General features: G+C 44.4%; 3 protein-coding genes across 3 annotated transcripts; all 3 read left to right on the top strand.

Annotated features, from left to right (window-relative positions):
- Positions 1–1,239: 1,239 nt before the first annotated feature.
- LOC102517158 (olfactory receptor 149-like) lies at positions 1,240–2,196 on the top strand. Its single transcript, XM_006174370.2, has one exon. It carries the CDS (start codon positions 1,240–1,242, stop codon positions 2,194–2,196), a length of 957 nt encoding a protein of 318 aa, XP_006174432.2.
- A 2,649-nt stretch (positions 2,197–4,845) lies between these two features.
- Positions 4,846–5,739, top strand: LOC102516899 (olfactory receptor 958-like). Its single transcript, XM_014565033.1, is given in 1 exon segment — positions 4,846–5,739. A coding segment is annotated over 1 exon segment (894 nt).
- Positions 5,740–9,763: 4,024 nt separating this feature from the next.
- LOC102516649 (putative olfactory receptor 10D3) lies at positions 9,764–10,696 on the top strand. Its single transcript, XM_006174369.1, has one exon. The coding sequence runs from the start codon at positions 9,764–9,766 to the stop codon at positions 10,694–10,696; it is 933 nt and encodes a 310-aa protein (XP_006174431.1).
- The last annotated feature ends 2,810 nt before the right edge of the window (positions 10,697–13,506 follow it).

Raw genomic sequence — 13,506 nt, 5'->3', positions numbered from 1 at the left:
TCACATACTAGCTTTGTAACCTTGGGGAACTTGCTCCATTTTTCTAAGCTTCAGTTTTCTGACCAACAGGTGAGAATAATGGTAATAGTTTTTTCCTTATAGGTTTATTGAAAAAAAATCATATTTTGTAAGTACTGAGCCCAGTCCTTGGAACATAGTAAATTTTCATTAAATGGTGTATGTGTATTTCTTATTACTGAATGAATGATGAGAGGAAGAGCCCTGTGCTTCCCAGACACTATACCCTGCTGTGAATTCTTTAACATCCCTCAGTGGAGCTGTTCTTCAACTTTCTGCCATGTGCGTTAGTGCATTTCTCTTTTTCTCGCAGTAACATGAATTTGATGCTTTGCTTGCTGTTACTATTTCTTTTGCTTAGTATTTCAGAGTCGCTGTAAGTCCACTTAGAAAAGGTTAAAAGGACCAGAAGAACCAGAGCAGCATCTCCTGAGAGAGCTGGGGGTATTACAGCTCCCCAGTCTGGAAGGATGTACCCTGAAGAGGATCTGACACAAGTTTCTTTAATAATGTTACTTCATAAAACATTTATTTGCACATAACTATAGAATAGTAACATTAAAGAAAGTTACTTGAGTACATTTAAGAAACATAAAGGAACACTTTTCATTAGGATTTATGATTTTTGCCAGATACTTTCACAGAAATTTCATGAACTTTACCGTGACACCAGGGTATCTCTGTTGTTGGTATAACAATTGTATTTTTCATTCCGTGCAGGATAAAATTATGTCTATGAAAGATACTGTATAAATTGTCTTTACTATAGCTATTAAGTGGCGAAGCAGGGCTTCAAATCAAGCGTTCTGATTCTAACACAAGTGTTCTGGTATCTTTCAGAGGGTACTGCAGAGTGGGAGTTTGCTTCTCAGGGATACCGTGAGAGTTCAAAATATAAGTATGCCTGAAGAGAGTAAATCCATGAATTAAACAACTGTAAGAAGGTTTCTAACTTAACATGAGAATGTTTTGAACAGATTCCAAAACTTCTGATCTTGTCACAGAGGGCAGCTCTTTCCGGGAGGTGGACAGACTGGCTCTAAAGCAGCCTTTCCTTATTACCCGGGATTTTTATGTAGAGCCTGCCATTCACAAGAAGGTGGTTGTTCCTTGTTAAAAACACAGCCGAAGCACTCAATACCGAGAAGCTTAATAATCTGATACTGGCGTTCAGACTTTGGTGTCTCAGGCCCCTCTTCGAGGTCTGACTTTCTCACAGCTATGAGGAATGCCTCGGTGGTGACCGCGTTTATTCTGCTGGGCATCCCGCACACACACGGCCTGGAGGCCACGCTCTTTGTCCTGTTTCTGTCCTTCTACGTCCTCACGCTTATAGGCAACCTGCTCATCCTACTGGCGATTGTCTCCTCCTCTCGGCTTCACACCCCCATGTACTTCTTCCTGTGTAAACTCTCTGTGTGTGACATATTTTTTCCTTCCGTGAGTTCCCCCAAGATGCTCTTCTACCTCTCAGGGAACAGCCGAGCCGTCTCCTATGCAGGCTGCGTGTCCCAGCTCTTCTTCTACCATTTCCTGGGCTGCACAGAGTGCTTCCTGTACACGGTGATGGCTTACGACCGCTTTGTGGCCGTATGTCACCCTCTGCGCTACACGATAATCATGAGTCACAGAGCGTGTGCCATCCTGGCCATGGGGACCTCACTTTTTGGCTGCGTTCAGGCCACCTTTCTAACTACTCTCACCTTCCAGCTGCCCTACTGCGGCCCCAACGAGGTGGACTATTACTTCTGTGACATCCCAGTGATGCTGAAGCTGGCTTGTGCAGACACCTCGGCCCTGGAGATGGTGGGGCTCATCAGTGTGGGCCTCATGCCCCTCACCTGCTTCCTCCTCATCCTCACCTCCTACTGTCGCATCGTCTACTCCATCCTGCAGATCCGCTCTGCAGAGGGCCGGCGACGCGCCTTCTCCACCTGCAGTGCCCACCTGGCCGCCATCCTGCTGTTCTACATGCCGGTGGTCCTCATCTACCTCAGGCCCACCCCCAGCCCCTGGGTGGATGCAACTGTCCAGGTCCTGAATAACCTGGTCACCCCCATGCTGAACCCCCTGATCTACAGCCTCCGGAATAAGGAGGTGAAATCATCGCTGAGGAGAGTTCTGCGCCCGCTGGGCTTCCTTCCTGAGCAGCTGTGGAGGTCGGCAGGCGACACCTGACCTGCACTTCCCAGTTTATAGAACATCTGTGTACGGTTCTCACAAATATTTTTGTAATCGGAGAGGACAGGTATCATTATGGGTGTCTCCATTTTGCCACGTGGGGACTAAGACGGGAAGAGTTAAAGCGACCTGTTGGAGGACACGCGCGGAGGGAAGGCTGCAGGGCCGGCTTTCTGACGCTGGGACCCGAGGACGTCCCACGGCTGATGCGGGAAGCGGGGCGCTCTCCCCAGCGGCAGTACAGGCGGGCCCTCGGCTTCTCAGCCCTGTGCTCTTCACCTTCCTGCATCCCCCCTCCCTTTCGTCTTCCCTTCGCCCTGGAGCGTCTTCATCTCAGCCGCAGTGACTGTCTCCTCCAGGGCCTGCATTGCACAAGCCGTCATTTTACGGGTCTAGGAGCGGTTGGGGAAAGTGGGAGAGGTGGACGCTCAAGGCAACAAGCAGGTCCCTAGAAAACATGAATACACTGTGCAAAGAGGACTTCAGGCAGGGACCCGAGGCATCTCTCACGAGGGAAGCAGAGGTGCTGGTTACCGTCTCCCCTACAGCCCCGTCTGTGGGGCTCAGACCTGAAGCAGGCTCCGGCTGTACAAGCGCAGCACGTGGACGGGCCTGGGGGAGGGCCAGTGGGGCAGCCACGGCCGTGACTGCGCCGTGACGCCGTGTTAGGAACCCGGACCTGGCTCCGCTGTGCGCGGTACAGCCAGGAGGCAATGCTGGGTCCAAGCTGTCATTGTTTCGTATCTTTGGCTTCTCTGTTCACTGAAAGGGTTTGACTCTGGTCCTCATTCCTACACTTCTTTACTTTTTGGCTGAAATACACTAAGGATGAAGTCTGCTCCTTCAACACAGGGCACTATTGTCTTCATGACTGAATTCACTGGGAACACAACCACACGTGGGGAATACAGTTGCTGTGAAGATTATTCTAACTATGATGTAGAGACGGAAGGACACTGGAAAGAGGATGATGGAAGAGAAGGGGGTAGAGGCAGAGACCAGTTTCTCCCCTGTCTCTGTACTCAGGATCAGAGAGCAGCCACGGAACCCGCCAGAGCAGATCAGCAGCACTGCGTGTGCGTCTCCAGGCATGGGGCGGGCTAGCGCTTGCTTCTGGAGCAGAGACAGACTCTTGCCTGGTCACTCCAGCTCCTAAAAACCCTCTGTGCTGATTCTCCTCTGTTTTTCAGTAAATAAGAATCTAAACAGGAAGGTGAAAATATATCTCAAATGATGTCAAATTTAGTGCATCCCAAACCCTTCCTTCTCTAGCCTCTCTGAGTCCATTTGAAGACCTCTTCCCGTTCCTCAATTTCCTGGTTGTAGCTGCTCAGATGGTCAGACTAGAACAATTTGTAATAAAAAAAGACGGGACCCAATTCCCTTTCATTTTCACTCATTCAGATGTCATTTGATGAGGAACTCTGTGCTGGGAGCAGGAAATGCAGAGATGAAGAAGATGCACTAGCCTACATGAGAGATGTCACAGTCTGCTGGAGAAAAGAAACAGATAAACAACTAGAACATTCCAGGATAAATATTGTGGTCAGGTGTGAAATAAAACAGAACATGTGGAATATATTTTTATGGGACCGGGGAGGGACCTCACAGAAGGGGTGCTGAACTTCAGGTGTTATTGCTTGTTTTTGGTTTGAATGAAGTAAAGAATAGGTGAGAAATGCTTTACAGGGAGAAACAACGTGTGTGTGTGCGTGCGCGCGTGCGGTGGGGGGCTGAGCAGTGGTGAGAGATAATTCCTTGCATGAGTATCTCTTAACTATTTGTCATCTATGAGTGAATGTCCTTGTAGGAAAACTAAAATTCATCTGACCTGTTTTCAGGGTCCTTCCTCCAGCTTAGTGCTTTGTTCCCTGGTTGGAAGCCTGTCACAAAGGTGCTGTTTCTCCTTAAACAAACTGACCTCTCTGCCTATCCCGGGGGTTCTAGACAAGCTGGCAGCTCTCATGTCTTCAGTTAGTGTCTTGAGCTCTCTTTTCACCTAAGCAGGACCCCAGAACGCCAGGCCCAGCCCGGGGTGTGGGGGCCCAGGCTGATTTTGGTGGTGGAATAAGACTTTTCCGTGTTCTACAATTAAAGGGACACTGTAAGAAGAATTTGGATAGAAAAATGTCAGTGGGAGAAATCCCAAATCGGATGACCCATCTAGCAGAGAATTTCATCCACAGGGGCAGAGCAAAGGAAGAGAATCAAAGTCCAGGACCTGGGAGGCCAGAGAAGGACTGCGGGTCAGAGGACGTTTGGAGAGGAGTGGCTACAGCAGCAGCGGTTCCCGAGACGCTGCATTCAAGCGTGGGCTAGAAAGCGGGTTCCGAGACCTGACCAGGTGGATTCTCACTGCTGCTACTCTCTTTGTCACTTGCTCTTCTCTGTCTGATAATAATAAATAACACCTGTCCACACATCAGTCCAGTTGCCTGCATCCAGTCCTCACCCGAGGCCGCACCTCCGTCTAGGGTACTTGCCGCTCCCGCGGTCTGCGTCACCACGCACGTTACCCTTGCACGAACACGGTCTACCGCTGTCTTTCTTTTCATGAATCTGTAGGTAGCAGGCAGTGGATTTCGGTGCCTTGGGTCCTTAACTTATTGTCACTTTTCCCTCTTTCCAGGATAAAATCTAACTTATATGGAGGTAAAGAATCACACTTCGGTCAAAGAGTTCACCCTGTCGGGCATCCCACATGCAGAAGGCCAGCAAACTGTGCCCTCTGTTGTGTTCCTCACCTTCCACCTCTGCGCTCTGCTAGGAAACCCACTCATCCTGGTGGCTGTGATGTTTGATTCCTGCCTCCACACTCCTATGTGTTTCTTTCTTTGTAACCTCTCTGTGCTGGATATTGGTTTCTCTGCTGTGAGCACCCCAAAGATGTTCGCCAACCTGCTGGTGAAGAACCGCGTCATCTCCCTGGGGGGCTGCGTGTCCCAGGTCTTTTGCTGCCACTTCCTGGGCTGCAGTGAGTGCCTGCTCTACTCGGTGATGGCCTAGGACTGGTTTGTAGCCATTTGCCACCCACTGCGTTACACCATCATCGTGAACCGTCAGGTGTGTGCCGGGATGGCTGCTGGCATCTGGTGTGTGAGCTCTTTTCAAGCCACAATGCTCACTGCACTGACCTTCCACTTGCCATACTGTGGGTCTAATGAGATAGACTATTTCTTTTGTGACATCTTTCCTGTTGTCAAATTGGCCTGTGGTGACACCCTCATTATTGAGACAGTGAGCTTCACCAACACTAGCCTTCTGCCCACAATGTGTTTCCTCCTCATCCTGACCTCCTATGTCCACATTGTCATCGCCATCCTACAGATGCACACTGCTGAAGGGGGGCACAAGGTGGCATCCACCCGTGTTTCCCACCTCTCAGGGGTCACGGTGTTCTTTGGGCCCTGTGCACTCATCTATAGCCAGCCATCTTTGAGCGAGGTTCTGGCAACCCCAATGCAAATCTTTGGAAATGTCATCACTCCCACACTAAACCCCAACATCTACACTCTGACAAAGATGTCAAGGGAGCCCTGAAGAAGCCGGCTGGGGACCGGCTGTTTCAGAGGCGGTCTCTAGTCCACTTGGGAGTAGAGCTGATTTTTTTCCCTTCCCATTTATGTGTTAATTTGAAAAAAAAAGTATCTATGACAGTTGTAAGGTATTTTCTGCCATAGAGACAGGGAAGCAATCCTGATAGAAACCTCTGACCTTCAGCAGGCATTTTTCTCTACAGGTCCAGACAGTAAGTATTTTAGGCTTTGGGGACCATTGATCTCTGCCACAAACACAGAATTCCGGTATGATAGCACGAAGACAGTCACAGAAAATATGTAAACGAATGAAACAAGATGAGGCTTGTTCCAATGAAACGTCAGTTACACAGGCTGCAGGCGGGCTATGCCATGCAGGGTATAAATTGCTCTGTCACAGATAACGTATTCTAGATACTAATCTTTTATTGTTAAAATGCACGGCAAATAGTTTTTTACTTTGTGGTTCCTCTCTTTATTAGCTTTAAGGTATTTTTTAATACAATCAATGCCTTATTTTAACGTGAATGGTTTACCAAATTTTCCCAGTATAATCTCTTTCAGAGTTTTTTGTGTCTTGTTTAGAAGTCATCTATTATCCTTAATTTATGTATGTAATTTTTTTACTGTTTTGATTTTCACTTGTAAGCCTTTAATCCATCTGGAATTGACTTTTGTTTGCGATGAGGTAAAAATTCAATTCCTTTCTTTAAAAAGTATATGAATAGCCAGTTGTCCCAGCGCCATTGATTTAATAGTTCATCACTCTCCCACTGTCCTACAATGCCTCTAATATGCTCTCCTATGATGCCCACTCTCTAGGATTCATGTTCTTGTATAATCACTTCCCTTGGATTTAGTGACTTGCTTTTAGTGAATAGAATGTGGCAGAGGTGATGAGATTCCAAAATCAGGTTATAAAAGACTGGCTTCAATCTTGGGTGTACTGCCCTGTCTTGCTATGTCTTGACTGACTGCCTTGGGAGAAGCCAGCTGTCATGCTGTGAGGCAGACCTATGGACAGACCTATGGCTCATCTGCCAAGAGCCATGTGATTAACCTTGGAAGTAAATCTTCCCCAGTCAAGCCTTCAAGAAGATTATAACTCCAGCCAACAATTTAACTGCAGCCTCATGAGACTCTGAGCCAGAGCAAACCAGTTAAGCTGTGCCTGCATTACTGACCCACAGAAACTGGAATAATAAATAGTTATTTTAAACCACTAATGTTTGGAGTAATTTGCTATGCAACAATTGAAACTAGTACATATGATGATCTATATTTTCCATGTCTTTTTTGAGTCTGTTCTAAGTTGTATCTTTCTAAGATTTTATTCAGTTTATCAGTTTTCAAATTTATTTGAAAATACTTTAATATATCATATAATCTGCTTAGTCCATGTGCTTTTGTCCTATTTTCTATTCCTCATGTTGTTTCTATGTGTCATCGCTCTCTTTTTTTCCCACTAATCATCTTTGCAAAGGCATAACTATTTTCTTAGTATTTTCAGAAAGCCAAAATTTGGCATTGTTGATCCTTTCTCTTTTTATTTTCTCTAGCTCATTAACTTACGCTTTTATCTATTTATTTTTAGTTCTTTGAAAACTATGTGGCTTTCTGCTACATACAAGATCAACAATTCTTACATTTCAAACATTAGTTCTCAAGGGACAAAGTTCTTGACTCCTGTTACAGAAGAGAAATTCCAGATGCAGCAGACATGCTTTGTGCATAGTTGTATGAGTTATTAATAAGAATTTGTTGATTAATACATGGATACAATTCTGGAAAAATCATGTGGAGAACAATTCCTCGCTCAGGGAAGCCAGCTCTGCCAATTGACAAAATTCCTTGCTGAGGAGTCTGAGAATGGAAATTCTATTTCTAAACCAAAACATCATAGTTTGAAATGTAGAAGAGCTATGGACAAACTGAGGCAAAGTATGTGAAATCAGATGTTAAAAGCCTCAGACTTACGATTATTATTTCCTATTCTAAAAATAAACCCCAAAACCGAGGGAGTAGCTTCTCTATGTCCACGATGATTGAGCTGTACCTCTCACCTTTTCCTGTACTTCCCAAGGTCAGTCACAGAGATAAAAAGCGTAGATATGGCTCTGTCTTATTCACATCACAGTCGTGCTACAAGGGGGAAAACCACATTGTGTTTCAGCTAGATCATTTACCCACTTCTAATTACTCCCTTTGCTCAACAACCCCCTTGAATCAGGACTCATTCAGGAAGGGGATCCCAAGGGCCCCAACAGCATTTAAATTTCCACATATGAGAAAACAACGTAGCTATCAGTGTCTTGGAAGAAATCTTTGAGAAGACAAGAGGTACTTTCAGCTTTCTGTCATTTAATCTCAGTTTATTTCACTAAGAAGAGAGAACTTTCCAGATGATGGCAGGAGATCCCTGACCCTGGCTTAAAGGCAAATATGGATGGATGAGCCCAGAGAGGCAGATAATAAAAGAATCCACTCCCTCCTTGTGAGTTACAGAAGTGCCACCCTCATCTCTTTAATTTCTACTCCTCTTTTCTTCCTCAAGTTTCCAGTGGAGAGGGGAATCTGGAGTCCTTGGTTTACAAATGGTCTCAGAGTCCAGGATGAAAAGGACTTGGGGCTACTGGGCACAAGAATAGGACATCGTTTGCTTGGTTTGTTATTCAACTCACCATGTTGGCTTGTCAACTAAAAACTCCTTTCTTGCTATTGCCCTTTATAACCAGAGATTTGGTCTTAATTCAAAGAGATTAAAAGGTTGGACCCTCTAAGTGAGCCTATACCCTGACACCTTTTGTCCAATTCTTTGTCATGTGCGACTCCTCTTGATAAAACACCCGGGACAAACTCTGACTATTCAGAGGATGGTGCAAAGAATGAACAGGTATATGATTAAGCTTCTTTACAGGGTTGTTTAGGAGTATTAATAGCTGATGGTGTCATATAAGCCCTCGTACAAGACAAAACAACTGAATGATATCCTTTCTTGCCAGTTACTGAGCGAGTCGCTTCACTGTTTCATTCATCAAATATTTATTAAGGACCTACTCTGTGCCGGGCACCGCTTTCTGCACTGAGGATAGAGAAGTGCACGTGAAAAGGCATTTACTCTTCTAGACTTTGTATTTCAGTATATGTGTGTGGTGGTGGTGGTGGTGCAGGGGCAGGCAGGCTGGATTTCCATTGCTTACTAAGGAGGAGTGGGAACATTTTTAGAGATTTGTGACATCAAAAGGAAAAGCGTGAATAACACGGGGGTGGGACGGGCGCAAAATCTGACAAGATTAGTAACATCATAGCCCATCACAGATGCACATAATGGAAAGACTCATGTTAAAAAATAAAGAAAGAAAGAAAGAAGAATTCAGATCCCTAGTTCTGCCACATACAGTGACCTCAATGTAGAACTGTGTAGCCTGTCTAATGTCCAGATGTTTTCTTTTCTAAAGAGTTACTGTGTGGATTAAATGAACTGAAATCGTGTTGTGTAGACATTTCAAGTGGTAATGTGCTGATTATTTAACCCTATGGCTCACCAAAAAACAGAGATAAGAATAAAATATAATTTTGTCAGCTGTAGCGGTTCACAAATAGAGTGATTCTCAGGTCACAGTTCGTACCCCTAGAGATATAATGAGCCCCAGGGTGATTGTGAGGCTTCTGATACCCCTCCATTCTGAGGGTGCATATTTGTGGGGGTACCACCCTTCCTGTTAAAATCCTTGCTCCAACATATTTCTTTTAAAATATTGTTTTAATAAAGGATGTTTGCATTTGGAATCAGCACAGGAAAAATATGTTACAGAAATTATCAAGGTGGCTAAGGTAGCTACATTCCAGTTAAAATGCCCTGAAACTTGGTTCGTAAGTAGTGTTTCCGTAACTCCTAGCCCAAACACTGTCATTTAAATCACACATCTCATTTCCCAGTGTGTTCACTCCATTGACATCCAGCCAGGACCTCCTTCCCTGTCTCCTGCTCCCTCTTCCTACCCAAGGACTGGCTCTCCCGGAGGGAGATGGAGAACCGCTCTGCGGTGACTGAGTTCATCCTCCTGGGCATCCCGCACACAGAGGGGCTGGAGCCCGCACTCTTTGTCCTGTTCTTGCCCTTCTACGCCTGCACCCTGCTGGGAAATGCATCCATTCTCACGGCTGTTCTTTCTTCCACTCGCCTCCACACACCCATGTATTTCTTCCTGGGGAACCTGTCTGTGTTTGACATGAGTTTCTCTTCCGTGACCTGTCCTAAAATGCTGCTCTACCTCGTGGGACTGAGCCCGCTCATCTCCTACCAGGACTGTGTCTCCCAGCTCTTCTTCTTCCACTTTCTTGGCAGCATTGAGTGCTTCTTGTACACCGTGATGGCCTATGACCGCTTCACTGCTGTCTGTTACCCTCTGCGGTACACAGTCATCATGAACCCTAGAATCTGCGTGGCCCTGGCTGTGGGCACGTGGCTGTTAGGATGTGTCCATTCCAGTATCCTAACCTGGCTGACCTTCACCTTGCCGTATTGTGGTCCCAATGAAGTGGATCACTTCTTTTGTGATATCCCAGCACTCTTGCCCTTGGCCTGTGCTGATACATCCCTAGCCCAGAGGGTGAGCTTCACCAACGTGGGCCTAATATCTCTCGTCTGCTTTCTCCTCATCCTTGTATCCTACACGCGAATCTCCATCTCCATCTTGCGTATTCGATCAACAGAGGGCCGCCGCCGTGCCTTCTCCACATGCAGTGCCCACCTGATTGCCATCCTCTGTGCCTATGGGCCCATCATTACCGTCTACCTGCAGCCCACCCCCAACCCCATGCTGGGAACTGTGGTCCAAATTCTGATGAATCTGGTAGGACCAATGCTGAACCCTTTAATATACACCCTGAGGAATAAGGAAGTAAAATCAGCCCTGAAAAAAATATTGCACTGGACAAATCACATTCCTGAGATTTAATAAGAACGGATGGATGGGTTGATGACATGGAATTCTTTCTCCCTCAACATGGGAAATTTTATTCTGGAATCCTTACATGTGGCTTTGCAGTGCATGCTGAATGGTGTGGACCAGTATGTCATAATACTTCATCACTTTGTCTATTTTATTTTCTTGTGTTACCGAAGTCCCCTCCCCACAGCTTCAAAATAACATCATCTGGGTTGTTGTTATTTCGCTTTCCTTCTATGGAAAACCTCCTGCCACTAAAAGACCATTGCACCATTTCTCCCACCTTTCCCAACAATGCGTGAGACCAAGTTTATGAGGAAAGGGAATAAACAGAAGAAAGCAACTTTAAATAACTGATTGGGAGCATGACAGGACCTTCTCTTTTAATATTAACAGACTAATTGCCAGAGGCAAAATGAAGTGTTCTCTTTTTCCTTTTCAACTGTGTAAAAAAGGGAATAACTTAGGATTTGTCAATGGACATGTTCTCCTCTGCACCCCATGATTTTTCTCATCCTTGCTTTCTCTGCCTTAAGGTTCTTAGGCAAATAAGATGAGTTCCAACTGTGTAAGGAAAGTGAAAAGCTTTGTGGCTAGTATTCTAGGCTGGATGTTTCCATTTCACTGTCCACTAATAGAGTGGTTATTAATGTGATAAAATGCATTTTTATCAGGTCAGATAATTAGACTGAGCCAGTGGTTTTCCAAGTATGATTCAAGGAGCCCCAAGGCGCCAGTGAATTTATTCTAAGGCTTCATGTTAAGTATAGAGAAAATTTCCCTTTTACCTGCTATACCTGTTGTATTTCTTGGCAAAATTCCACTGGGAAAAGTTGGAAGGCCTCTGGAGTATGTAATCTCCATGGCATCCTCCAAGACTAAGGATTTCCTTCTACCCATGACTTTAAAGGTGTTGTTGCCTTTTCTTTAGCACCTGGATCTGAACCTTCAATATGCACTTGAGCTTGTTAACAGCTCAAGCTATGCTTGTTCATGCTTCAGGGTTCATTTAATTACTTACCAAACAATTCTCCTCTTCTAATAGAAACAATTATAAAGGTGATGTTTATTATACTTAGTCTCAGGTAACCTCTTCCCTATTCGATCTACATCAGAGACACCTACTTTGGTTCACAGATGGCTACAAAGCAGCTCTGTGGAAGGCACTGATTAGATCAGAAACATTACAGAAGGCAAAGGTGGGTTTCACTGGATCCACTGCATTCATTGCCTGGACTTCACATAATTTTACCTCAACCCTTTGTACCTCTGGCCTAATTAGCGCTGTATTATTACAATTCCAGCTCGAGTACCTCCTGATTCACTGTGATATAATGCAAGTTCACCTCCACAGTCCCCTCTTGAGAAACTGCTAGATGTGAATCCTAACAGCAAACTATCCTTTGAGAATCTTCTGAAACCCTAGAAGCATCAGGTACAGATCTTCCTTGACTTACAGCGGTGTTACGTCCTGATAAGCTCATCATAAATTGAAAATACAGTAAGTAAAAAAAAAATGCATTTAGTACGCCTAACCTACTGAACATCATAGCTTAGCCTGGCCTGCCTAAATGTGCTATAAATGAAGGCACTGGAATCTTTGATTTTATCATCTGAGAAAATGTGCAAAGAGGAGGGAAGACCAAGGATACAAAAAGGAGCAGGAGCTGGAGAAAAAGCTGACTCCAGTCAAACATCTACCGTGTGCCTCCCTCTGTCATTATCCAAATATTCTGGTTTCAAGGTCAAGTCCACTCTCATGTAGAAAGGAGTGAAGGAAGCTGTAGCCAATTGATTCTAAGTATTACCAGCTCATTGGAAAATTACTTATATTGAGTGATGAATGCAACAGCTATTTAAAATGCCTAATTTGGTGATTTATCAACTCTGGTCTATGGAATAGTCTGAAAGTATGATAAAACTGAAATTTTAATGTTGGCATTGTCTTTCCTTGGAAAGGATGTATTTTTTTTTCCTCTGAAACTGTATGTCCTCCTTTCTTCCTTTTTTAATGGTAGCTATAGTTTAGTTATATTTTTAATGTCTTGTCAAAATAAGAAGTAGGTAACCTTATATGTAGCCTTAATTGAATATTACTGACTAATAAAATCCAAAGCCTGAGAAAAATGGATTCTGTTCAACTTGATGCAATTTACCAGTTTTCCTTTTAATTTGACTTCTTAGGAAGATCTTATTGGAGACAAACCACAGGTGCAGATTTTGCTAGTTAGTGAACTACGATTCACATTTTAAATTGAACTTTTGGCATTCAGATTTCCCATGTGCAGCAGAATATTTCTCTAAGCAATGGTAAGTATCCTGGATTCATGGAAAGTTAATAAAATAGAATTCTGGTTTTATGCCTCACAGCTTTATGTGCTTGGTTAATGTGAAACTGACCCCCTAAGAGATCAATTTCCTTTCTGTGTGAGGAGAAAATTAAGTTTCCAAGACTGCAAAACTGAAGATCAGAAGTCTAGATTGTGATAAATGTGCTAAGGTCACGAATATCAGTCTATGTTGTCCTTTGGAAGAGTTGCTAGGCTTTTCCTGGTGATGTATCAATATGTATTTCTGAATTCTGCACTCTTATCCTCATTGTACTGATAAAAAAGTAACTCAAAGACGTTAAAGCTAAGACATATAACTAAGGAAATGGAATAATTGGGGTGGAACTGGTTTCCAAACCCAAGTCTCATGATTCTTGGTCCTACTTATGTGCCATTGGCCAGTGTTTCTTAAAATATTCCATTGAAGCGACTCAAAAGGCTGTGAAGAGAAAATTGTGTAGGATGGGATGAAGTTGGGAGGGAACAGCA

The sequence above is a fragment of the Camelus ferus genome, chromosome 33 (genome assembly GCF_009834535.1).
Source record: "Camelus ferus isolate YT-003-E chromosome 33, BCGSAC_Cfer_1.0, whole genome shotgun sequence".
Taxonomy (NCBI): Eukaryota; Metazoa; Chordata; class Mammalia; order Artiodactyla; family Camelidae; genus Camelus; species Camelus ferus.
Note: the sequence above shows the minus strand (reverse complement) of the source record. Positions and strands in the feature narration are given on the sequence as shown.